Source organism: Delphinapterus leucas, chromosome 1, assembly GCF_059928025.1.
Source record: "Delphinapterus leucas isolate spDelLeu-1000000601 "Yukka" chromosome 1, BTC_Dleu_Yukka2, whole genome shotgun sequence".
NCBI lineage: Eukaryota > Metazoa > Chordata > Mammalia > Artiodactyla > Monodontidae > Delphinapterus > Delphinapterus leucas.
The window spans coordinates 92,491,993-92,504,391 of NC_143129.1; the positions used below are offsets into that span (position 1 = coordinate 92,491,993).

At 37.6% G+C, this 12,399-nt stretch overlaps 1 protein-coding gene across 3 annotated transcripts in view; it reads right to left on the reverse strand.

The window, feature by feature from the left end:
* Nucleotides 1-4,539: 4,539 nt before the first annotated feature.
* The window catches only part of RAP1A (RAP1A, member of RAS oncogene family), a 73,818-nt gene continuing 65,958 nt past the window's right edge, over nt 4,540-12,399 (reverse strand). For all 3 annotated transcript variants that reach the window (XM_089917980.1, XM_089917988.1, XM_022584078.2), the window contains exons 7-8: nt 11,478-11,593; nt 4,540-5,233 (exon numbers count right to left, since the gene is read on the reverse strand). In XM_089917980.1, coding sequence (XP_089774106.1) covers nt 11,507-11,593 — 87 coding nt within the window. In that variant the 3' untranslated portion in view covers nt 4,540-5,233; nt 11,478-11,506. The remainder of the gene's footprint in view (nt 5,234-11,477; nt 11,594-12,399) is intronic.

A 12,399-nucleotide genomic window follows, 5' to 3' on the forward strand; every position in this document is an offset into this window, starting at 1 on the left:
TACCACTCCACTGACAGCCCGTCAAGGTCACCAGTGACCTCCGCGTTCTCCTTTGCTAATTCTTCATCTCCCAACCTCATGACAGAATCCTTGGATCGCTTCTGTCTATACTCAACCCTGGTGATCCTATTCAGCTTCATGTTCTTAAATATTAAATGTAAGCCTCCTGTCCAGACCTCTTCCTCTGAATTCCAGACTCATATCCAACCACCTATCGTACAACTCTAGAATGTGACACACTTTTCACACTTAGTATGTTCAAAATCGAACTCCTGGCCCCCTCCCTCTGCCCCTTCCAAACCCGCTCCTGTCATAATCTTCACTACCTTACTGGCCAAAAATCTTGGACTCATCTTTGACTCTCTCTCTCTCTCTCACACACACACACTCTCTCTCTCTCTCTCTCTCTCTCTCTCCATGTGTCAGCATTTCCTGTTGGCTCCACTTTCCTACTTGATTATTCAGTACCCTAACTGGCCCCTCTGCTTCCATCCTGGGCCCTCTGTAGGCTATTCTCAAATAGTATTCCTCATGGTAGGCCGAGTCAGACCATGTTTTATCCTCTGCCAAAAGCTCTTCTGTGGATTCCACTTAGTAAATGCGGAAGGATGTGTCTTCCCCCATCCCACTACCTCTCTGTTACCTCCTATTACTCTCCTCCTTGATCCCTCTGCTCCAGACACACTGGCCTCCTTGCTGATCCTTCAACACACCAGGCATATGTCCACCTTATGGCATCTGCAGACCCTTCCCACTGCATGGAAGGCTGTGCTTTCCCCCAGGCAGGTGTATGGGCTACATATTTCCAATATTTATGCAAGAGCAACTTCAGTGAAACCTAAACCTGTGACCCACTACCACCACATTCCTTCTGCCCAGCACTCCTGCCCCTTTACACTGCTTAACTCTTCTGCATAGTACTCATCTCACACACACACACACACACACACACACACACACACACACACAGATTTTGGTTTGTATTATTCCCCGGTGTAGCCCCAACACGCAGACCAGCACCTGGCATACAGTAGAGGCACAATTAACTATTTGCTGGTAGGCCTATAAGGATCATGCCTTGTTCTGCTCTGTAAGCCTTACAAGAACTTTTACATGGTTAAAAGTAGGCACAAGAACTTGCATTTGGTTAAGTTTAAAAAAATGCACTGAAAACAACAGCTCAAAATAAGAGTCACATCACTGCTTAAAATGGGAAGGTTTATTAAGGTTTTTCCTCCAAACGAACAGCCAAGCCCATGCTTCTTAAGAGAAGCGATTAGCAGGAAATGTATGTCACACCTTGGGCCCAGAACCACAGGAAGCTTCTTAACAAGCCAAAGAACTTGCATCCCCAATTCACTTTTAAAGCTCTTGTTGATGTCTGCAAAACACAATCCATGTTGCCTCCCAGAAAACAGAACTAGGCACCCAGTTCAAAGTCTCCAGCTGTTCTCAACAAGAATATTTAAGCAAGGTATGGCATTAAATAAGTGCACTACACATTCAACACATTCAACAAACCCAAGATGAAGTTATAGTAAGAAAAATCCATGTTCAATGCAATGTCTATGCTACATTTTCAAGAATAACTTGCATGTTTTTACATTTTTGGGGAATAGAAATGCTAAAAGCTGGGTGGTTAGACTGCCTCAAAGCTCACATTCATTTCCTCCCCGGCAAGATGGGCTCCTTCCAGATCCCGGACAAGCACCCAAACCACTCTGCCCTTTTAAGTTTGGAGCTGAGTCAAGAGGGGCTATTTTAACACACATTTAAGTAGCACCTTAAATAAGTACAAGACCCAAACAAACAAAAGGTTATTTTACAAGTTATTTTCCTCCTCCGAATACCTGACAATTTCTTCACACTTTGGTTTCACTACACACATATTTATGAGTGTATTTTACGCCCTCTAACATTCTACTATGATTGCTTACAAAGGAAAATACTGAGGTAATCTTTGTATCTTTCTGTCCCTCAGTCCTGAAAACAAAAATCGGATACGTGAACTGACAAATATATGTGTACCTATGAGGATAATGAGGCAAACTATTTGAAACTGGGCAGGTCCAGAAAATGCAGAATGTTCATATGTGGAGAAAAACAGCCTCAGACCAAGTAACCTATGTTCATAAAGTTGGTAATAAAGATCAGTATCTTCCCAAGGATTGACTTTTTCCAAGTACATTCTAACTCCAAAGACGCACACGGTTTCACCAAGGAGTAAAAGGCAGCCAGCTATGATGGCAAACCAAGCTGCCAAATACAGGTTCGTTCAAAGTTGTAGGGGAAGAGAAAAACACACCAATATCCATCTCTCTCTAAACATTCCTAAGAGAATTTGCCCTGTGGCCACAGTTCAATGAATTACAATGCTATACATATCTCTGGCGAATTTCTTATATCTTCTCTGCCCAATTAAATTGCAAACTCTTGAGGGAGGGCCTTCACACCTCTTTGTGAGGCACACAGTATTTATAGAATAGATGGCTTGAATATCTACTTTTAATTCAAAGGTAGAAGTGTTAACTGATACTGAAGCTCCCCCTGGTGGAGGGTAAAATTATAGATTATGTATTAACTTAGTTTCTAAAACTAAGATTGTTTGGGGACACTATGAAGCCATTAAAGTTGTTCGTATTCTAGTGGAAAAATGCAAACTACCGACTGTGACATCAAGCCTCCTTTAAATTAGATATTACTCATATAACCAAAGTTAATACATTTTAAATAGCCATAAATACTGATATGGTGTCAGTTCTTGAATATTCACCATATGAGATTCATATAATATCCTTGAGGACTTTTTGATTTTTCTGCTATAAAAATATATCGTATTTTCAGGCACCCTCCCCTCTGGAACCAAGACTAAGGACTTCACATAGGGACAATATAAAAGCACACCTATCTCACTTTCTGACAGGATACCTTTCCATCTTGCTCAGCAATGGCAGACTTCTTTGAGATAACAATGCATGTCTCTGAATTCAGCTGGTCCTGCTCTGCACACTGTGTGCCACAAGGGCATTTTTCTTCACAGTTCTACCTTTATCCCAAGTAGACTGTGTAAGATGTAACAAAGAAATCCAGTACCTGTCGTCTTTTCCTACCATGTCCTAAAACAGAGGACATCGAGTTATGCTCCTAGTCAAGCAGACTTTAACTTGGGAGTTATTCTTACTTAAAATATTTCCTACTTAATCTGGCAAATAACGACACAATCTATGTAACAGGTAATATTTAGAAATGTTTGCTCGCTTATGAGATGTTTATCTATGATTTTAAGTCCAAAGGAATGTTTGAGAGGTGACTTTCAAAGCAGAATGACTTTAGAGGACCTTAAAATATGCTACACTGACCTGGACAGACTGGCCCTAATGCTTCACTTATTTTTTTTTTTAATTTATTGCATTTATGAGATTTTTGGCCCCTCAGTCCCAGACATATGTATAACTGAATCAGTAGAAGGTAAGTATTAGGTAACTAAGTTTATTAGAAACTTAAAAGAATACAATTTCCAAATTTTCTGTTTACAATATTTTAACATTTTCTCAGGTTGGTCAGAGATTACATTTGAAATCTGATCTTTAAATTTCAACTAAGTAACTGATGGGGCTGACCACACTCCTAGGAAGTCTCAACAAGGCATGAACACTACTTCACACCTAGTTGCCACGAGACAGCATCTAGATCCCTGAGCAATGATTTAGACTTTCTAGGACTGGTTTCCTCCTCAACATTCAGGGACAAGGCACAGGGTTTCCTAAGCTTGTTTATTTCCTTCTCTAGCACTTAAGTGGCTAACAAGCTGTTTTGCTCTACCTCTATGGTGTACATAAGTCATATCACCCTAGGTCCATGTCCTACTTAAGCCCCACTTTTTGTAAAAAACAGAAAAAAAAACTGGGAAGGAAAGGAAAAGCACCACTATATAGCCAGCTAAAAATTTAACTTAGCAATCTTTTCCATATGACTACCAACCACTATACTACTTCATATACAGTTGAAGAAAAAGCAACTGACACATCCTTTATATGCTTTTTCACTTTTACCCACTTCTCTTAGATTCTTCGATCTATTATAAAGCAAACTTGAAAATATTTACATAACATTTCATTGGTGGACTTATACTCAACAAATTAACAATGGCAAAATGATTCCCTTGAAATTACAACCTGTGGAAGATCTGAAGTAGTAAAAGTTAAACCCTGATACAGTATTAAACTTATCTTTTTACATATAAAAATAATACACAGTGGGATATTTTATTCAATAAGATACAATCTTTAAGATCAAGAGAGAATATACAAAACTATTGTATGTAGTCTGATGTATTTTACTGTATAATAGGAATAAATATATATAGAACAGAAAGTGCGAGGTCTGTTTGTAGAGAAATCACCATTTACTTAGGGGTTTAAAGCCAAGTGTTCTGCAGGTACCAGCCAGGAAGGAGCTACTGCTGCATTTAAAACAATGTGATCATTATAAAATAAAGGCCTTAAATCTATAAACAATAACAAAAACACACAAACCAAATGAAAATGTACTAAAATTTAATCATCCATAAAAGCTGTAATTTAATCTGACAGTAAAACACAAGAAGCAATATTAGAGGTGGTTTAGTATATTATATATTTTAGCTTTGAAAGCCATAGAAATCAGTTATCCCAGTTTTTTTCTCTATAAAAGACCCATTTTTCCAAAGCATTATGCACAAACAATTTTAATTAGAATATAATGACAGAATGATATTTCATAATTTTTTAAATATAAAATGAAGTCAATGACTCAAAAAAGTTATCTGCTGCAATGAGTCTGAGGGGAAATTTTCATAATCTATATCATTACAGATATAAAGTATAATGGTTCAACTTTTTAGTGCTTGACAGGGAGGAAACATGATAAAAAGGTCAATATGAAATCATTTGATTATAGTAGCAATATCTAACATTTGAAATGCATCCATGCTCTTTTGTATAATCATATTAGAGTCAAGTATATTTATTTTCACATCTGTTATAACTGCTATTGCAAAGGAGAAATACTATTGTCTTATTTTCCAAGAGATATACACAGAGCAATTCTTTTCTCCAGGGAACTTGTGCAAACCAATATAAGATCTAAATTCTTCACATAATATATAAAACAGGAGAAGCCTCTTCAGATTTATTTTTTGAAGTCTGGAATGCTGGCACTTTCCAATTAGGCAACAGTTCTTCATTCCTGTAATCTAGAACATTGAACAGATACAGATATATATATACTGATATATATGGTTAACCTTGATGTCAGAAGATGATAGTAAATAAGTAGATATCTAATAATACAGAGAGAAATAATGATTTTGGCTGATCATTATTAGATAACTAAATTATATTAAACATATATAGTAACAAGGCTATTTTAAACTCCCTTTAAAAATGTTTAAAAAATAGTTTTATTGTACTTAGTGTTTCACAATATATCTGGCAGTCCTGTCTGTAAAGAGGAAAACAGTGATTATTTCATTTCTACTCCATTATCATCTTATTTTTAAAGGTTCCTTTTCCACTAAGGAAACAACTCATGCCTGCATCAAATTCCCAATGGAAATTCTTTATTCAACCATTTTATGATTATTTATATTAGGGTTACCTATTCCAATTCAGGCTAGGACAAGAAGAAATGATACAGAAAGAGCTGATGCCCATTTTCAAGGGCAGAAGACTCAAAGTTAGGTTTACTGCTCAGCGGAAAAGAATTAGGTTAAAGGAATAATTTCCTGAAGATGAATTTCTTTCCTCAGTTTTCAAAAGTAGGACATATTAGAAAGAGACTAACACGCTTCAGTATGATTTTGCCTAATGGCTAGGGCTAGGTAAGCTGCCCTTAAGGTTCACATACTCTTACTAAAAACATTTATAGTGGCTATTTAAATTTATTCCGTATCTCAGTACTTCTTAAATGGGATCAACATGGCACTTCAAGTCTATAAACACAGCAAAATGCTCTGCAAAGTATTCTGATTACTAAGTGATCTATTATTTGGTATTATCAAAAATATGCACAGAGATCTCAGGTAACATTAAATAAACTGTAAGCTGAATTACCTATCAGAGCCTAAGAATTTATGCAACCAGGATGAAAGTCTTATTTCTAGATTTAGGTCAAGATTTCTTTCCTCTAAGGTAAAACTCATAGTAGGACACTGTAGGGTGTACGTGAATGAATTTTCCCAACAGGCCAGGAGATGGCACCTCTTCCTTTAGACATAAGCTAAAAGGACATTTTCTGAGAACTGGACATTAAACGAGGGTCAGCTAAGATAAGGATAAAAATGAGCCAGTCAGGGGCTTCCCTGGTAGTGCAGTGGTTAAGAATCCACCTGCCAATGCAGGGGACACGGGTTCAAGCCCTGGTCCGGGAAGATCCTACATGCCATGGAGCAACGAAGCCTGTGTGCCACAACTACTGAGCCCCGCACTCTAGAGCCTGCAAGCCACAACTACTGAGCCCATGTGCCACAACTACTGAAGCCCACACGCCTAGAGCCCATGCTCCACAACAAGAGAAGCCACCACAATGAGAAGCCCGCACACCGCAATGAAGAGTAGCCCCCACTCGCCGCAAGTAGAGAAAGCCCATGCACAGCAACGAAGAACCAAAGCAGCCAAAAAAAAAAGAAAAAAAAAGCCAGACAACTAACTGTAGAAGAGTTAAATACATTTCAGAACAGGAACTGGAGTTCTCATTTTTTTCTACCTTTGTACCCTTACCTAAAGAAACACAAATACTATCAACTTTAACAATAATCACCTTCAAGGAGCTGATGATTTATAGTTACTGACTCAAGGTTTCACTAAAAGCCTAAGCAAGCATTTGGCCAGAAGCTGTTTTTCCAAAATCTCACTATCCAGAGGCAATCTGTGACCTTTACTCCTTTCTGTCTATTTTCCCTCTACTTCATTTCAAAAAGGGGTACAATTACTCAGTTGTTTCCCCTAAGAGAGTTTCATTCATATCTCTAAGGAAGCACATATTAGTTAATTTGATGCTCCAGAAGATGTAATCTACTAAACAGACCCAAGAGACTTACAAGAGTTTTAGCACAACCAACTTTCCTCTAAGCGGACCCAGTTTAGTAACAGTCCCATAATTAGCATCAAATTACACCATAAATCCACTCCATGAAAGTATTCTTTTATGGTAATGTTTACAGAGTTGATGAACATAAGTAAAAACTGTTCAGGGGATTTAAATATATAATTAAAGGAAAACAAATGGTCCTACATGGCCTGGCTGCTTACGTGATAGGCAGCTTCAATGCAGCCACTAATTTCTCTCCAATGGGTTCACTTAATGAAAACTTAAGTGGTACTTAAAGTTGACTACTACCTACAGACCTACAGAAGAAACATTTGAAAGAAGTCAACCCACACCTGGGAGGAAATGACTTCTAAAACTACACTGACATACCAACACACATCCAGCAGAATGTCTCAAGTTACAAAGACTGACAATACCAAATTTGGGGAGGATGTGGAACTCGTAAACTGCTAGTAGGTGTGTAAACTGGTACAACTACTTGGAAAAATTTCTTAGCAGTATCCACCAAAGCTACCACATATATAGTGTATAGTCTGGCCATTTCATTCATACACACACACGCACACACACACACACACACACACACACACCAAACAGAAATGCATGCACATGTACATAAAGACTTGTACAAGAAAGTGCACGGGACAGCTTCATCTACCACAGGGCAGACAGCAGAAGCAAGAAGAACTACAACCCTGAAGCCTGTGGAACAAAAACCACATTCACAGAAAGATAGACAGGATGAATAGGCAGAGGGCTATGTACCGGATGAAGGAACAAGATAAAACCCCAGAAAAACAACTAAATGAAGTGGAGATAGGCAACCTTCCAGAAAAAGAATTCAGAATAATGATAGTGAAGATGATCCAGGACCTCGGCAAAAGAATGGAGGCAAAGATCGAGAAGATGCAAGAAATGTTTAACAAAGACCTAGAAGAATTAAAGAACAAACAAACAGAGACGAACAATACAATAACTGAAACGAAAACTACACTAGAAGGAATCAATAACTGAGGCAGAAGAACGGTAAGTGCCTGGAAGACAGAATGGTGGAATTCACTGCTGTGGAACAGAATAAAGAAAAAAGAATGAAAAGAAATGAAGACAGCCTAAGAGGCCTCTGGGACAACATTAAACGCAACAACATTTGCTTTATAGGGAGGGGTCCCAGAAGGAGAAGAGAGAGAGAAAGGACCAGAGAAAATATTTGAAGAGATTATAGTCAAAAACTTCCCTAACATGGGAAAGGAAATAGCCAACCAAGTCCAGAAAGCACAGCGACTCCCATACAGGATAAACCCAAGGAGAAACATGCCGAGACACACAGTAATCAAATTGGCAAAAATTAAAGACAAAGAAAAATTACTGAAAGCAGCAGGGGAAAAATGACAAATAACATACAAGGGAACTCCCATAAAGTTCACAGCTGATTTCTCAGCAGAAACTCTACAAGCCAGAAGGGAGTGGCATGATATACTTAAAGTGATGAAAGGGAAGAACCTACAACCAAGATTACTCTACCCGGCAAGGATCTCATTCAAATTCGACAGAGAAATCAAAAGCTTTACAGACAAGCAAAAGCTAAGAGAATTCAGCACCACCAAACCAGCTCTACAACAAATGCTAAAGGAACTTCTGTAAGTGGGAAACACAAGAGAAGAAAAGGACCTACAAAAACAAACCCAAAACAATTAAGAAAATGGTCATAGGAACATACATATTGATAATTACCTTAAATGTGAATGGATTAAACGCTCCAGCCAAAAGACACAAGCTTGCTGAATAGATACAAAAACAAGACCCATATATATGCTGTCTACAAGAGACCCACTTCAGACCTAGGGACTGAAAGTGAGGGGATGGAAAAAGATATTCCATGCAAATGGAAATCAAAAGAAAGCTGGAGTAGCAACACTCATTATCAGATAAAATAGACTTTAAAATAAAGAATGTTCCAAGAGACAAGGAAGGACACTACATAATGATCAAGGGATCAGTCTAAGAAGAATCTATAACAATTATAAATATATATGCACCCAACATAGAGCACCTCAATACATAAGGCAACTGCTAACAGCTATAAAAGAGGAAATTGACAGTAACACAATAATAGTGGGGGACTTTAACACCTCACTTACACCAATGGACAGATCATTCAAACAGAAAATTAATAAGGAAACAGAAGCTTTAAATGACACAACAGACCATAGAGATTTAATTGATATTTATAGGACATTCCATCCCAAAACAGCAGATTACACTTTCTTCTCAAGTGTGCATGGAACATTCTCCAGGGTAGATCACATCTTGGCTCACAAAATCAAGCCTCAGTAAATTTAAGAAAACTGAAATCATATCAAGCATCTTTTCTGACCACAACACTATGAGGTTAGAAATCAATTACAGGGAAAAAAACGTAAAAAATACAAACACACGGAGGCTAAACAATACATTACTAAATAACCAAGAGTTCACTGAAGAAATCAAAGAGGAAATCAAAAAATACCTAGAAACAAATGATAATGAAAATACGACGATCCAAAACCTATGGGATGCAGCAAAAGCAGTTCTAAGAGGGAAGTTTATAGCTATACAAGCCTACCTCAAGAAACAAGAGGAGTCTCAAATAAACAATCTTACCTTACACCTATCTAACCTTACATCTAAAGGAACTAGAGAAACAAGAACAAACAGAACCCAAAGTTAGCAGAAGGAAAGAAATCATAAAGATTCAGAGCAGAAATAAATGAAATAGAAACAAAGAAAAAAATAGCAAAGATCAATAAAACTAAAAGCTGGTTCTCTGAGAAGATAAACAAAATTGATAAGCCATTAGCCAGACTCATCAAGAAAAAGAGGGAGAGGACTCAAGTCAATAAAATTAGAAATGAAAAAGAAGTTACAACAGACACCACAGAAATACAAAGCATCCTAAGGGACTACTTACTACAAGCAACTCTATGCCAATAAAATGGACAACCTGGAAGAAATGGACAAATTCTTAGAAAGCAATAGAAAATATGAACAGACCAATCACAAGTAGTGAAATTGAAACTGTGATTAAAAATATTCCAACAAGGGCTTCCCTGGTGGCGCAGTGGTTGAGAGTCCGCCTGCCGATGCAGGGGACACGGGTTCGTGCCCCGGTCCGGGAAGATTCCACATGCCGTGGAGCGGCTAGGCCCGTGAGCCATGGCTGCTGAGCCTGCACATCCGGAGCCTGTGTTCCGCAATGGGAGAAGCCACAACAGTAAGAGGCCCGCGAACCGTGCAAAAAAAAAAAAAAAAAATTCCCACAAACAAAAGCTCAGGACCAGATGGCTTCACAGGTGAATTCTATCAAACATTTAAAGAAGAGCTAAAACACCCATCCTTCTCAAACTCTCCCAAAACATTGCAGAGGAAGGCACACTCCCAAACTCATTCTATGAGGCCACCATCACCCTGATACCAAAACCAGACAAAGATACTACAAAAAGAGAAAATTACAGACCAATATCACTGATGAATATAGATGCAAAAATCCTCAACAAAATACTAGCAAACAGAATCCAACAGCACATTAAAAGGATCATACACCAGGATCAAGTGGGATTTATCCCAGGGATGCAAGGATTCTTCAATATATGCAAATAAATCAATGTGATACACCATATTAACAAATTGAAGAATAAAAACCATATGACCATCTCAAAAAAAAAGAAAAAATAAAAAGTGCACAGGCACCATACTTGTTCCTGGAAAGAACCCAAATGTCCATCAACAGCAGAATACATAAATATATTGCTAGTATAGTCATACAATAAAAATAAACTACTGCTGTATGCAACGAGGATTATTCTCAAAAACATTTCTGAGTGAAAGAAGCCACACATAAAATAACACATTAAGTGTTTTTGTTTCTGTTAAGTTCAAAGAGAGGCAAAACTAATCCATTGTGTCAGGAATCAGGGCTGGGATTACATCTGAGGAGGAATGACTATTACTGATATATATGTGTGCTCACTTTGAAATATTTCATCAAAAAAAAAATTTATTTTCAGATAAACCACTGTTCCACTTCAATTCAGCTTGAACTTCGGTGTGACCTTGGAAGGCTTTCTATTCATTGAACCACTATTGTTTGAACACCCATTCTGTACCAGGTACTGGGGATGTACTGGTGAGTAAAACAGACATGATCCTTGCCCTCCCTCAGACAGCTTAGAATCTCATGGAGAAAAAGACAAATTATCCAGTAGATGAACATATCTATAAATTATATAAAACATTTACAAATTACAGAAGCCTGGAAATACCCTAAGAGGTGAAATGGGAAGTGGTTAATGTTGGGGAAAGCCCCAAATAAGAGGATGAGAAAGGTATCTGCTCTGCTTTTAGCATCTTACCTGGCTCAGAGCTGCTGCTTATTGTGGGTCTAAAGCAGCAGACATGATTTCTTTTTAGGCTTCTTCTTTTCCACTGGTGTTTTTCTATTTATCTGTCTGACCAGGTCATAAAATATCTAAATAAAAACAAGAAAAAGTACTTATTTAACCAATATTTGAGACCTTGTTCCACAAAACAATCTTGATTCTGTGAAATACTATTCTGCTCTTGGATCTCTATTTTGCTGCTTTGTTTTAACAGCAGGTTTCTAAGAAGCCTCAGTTGATTTTCAGTCAGGGTAAAGCACAACTTATGTACTTACAATGAGGGAAATACACTTGCTTTTAGAGATATTCAATAACAAATTAGTAAAAAGAATTAGTAGTTAAAAAAACAAGATAGTGAAGTGGAATCTTTGATGCTTCAAAAACCTAATTATTAAGAGAATAGTTAATGCTTCACTTATATCTTTATACTTGCTTTATTTTTTAAAAAGTTCAAACTTACAGAAAAGTTGCAGGTACCAAGAACTTATGTATTTTCTTCACCCATATTCACCAGTTAGTAATATTTTGCCAAATGTACATTTTTCCAAAGAAGAAATGCAGATGGCCAACAGGCACATAAAAAGATGCTCAACATCGCTCATCATCAGGGAAATGCAAATCAAAACCACAATGAGGTATCACCTCACACCTGTTAGAATGGCAATTATCAAAAAGAACACAAATAACAAATGTTGATGAAGATGTGAAGAAAAGGGAACCCTCCTACACTGTTGGTGGGAATGTAAATTGGTGCAGCCACTGTGGGAAACAGTATGGAGGTTTCTCAAGAAAACGAAAAATAGAGCTACCATATGACCCAGCAATTCCACTCCTGGGTATATATCCAAAAAAACCCAAAAACACTAATTTGAAAAGATACATGCATCCCATGGGA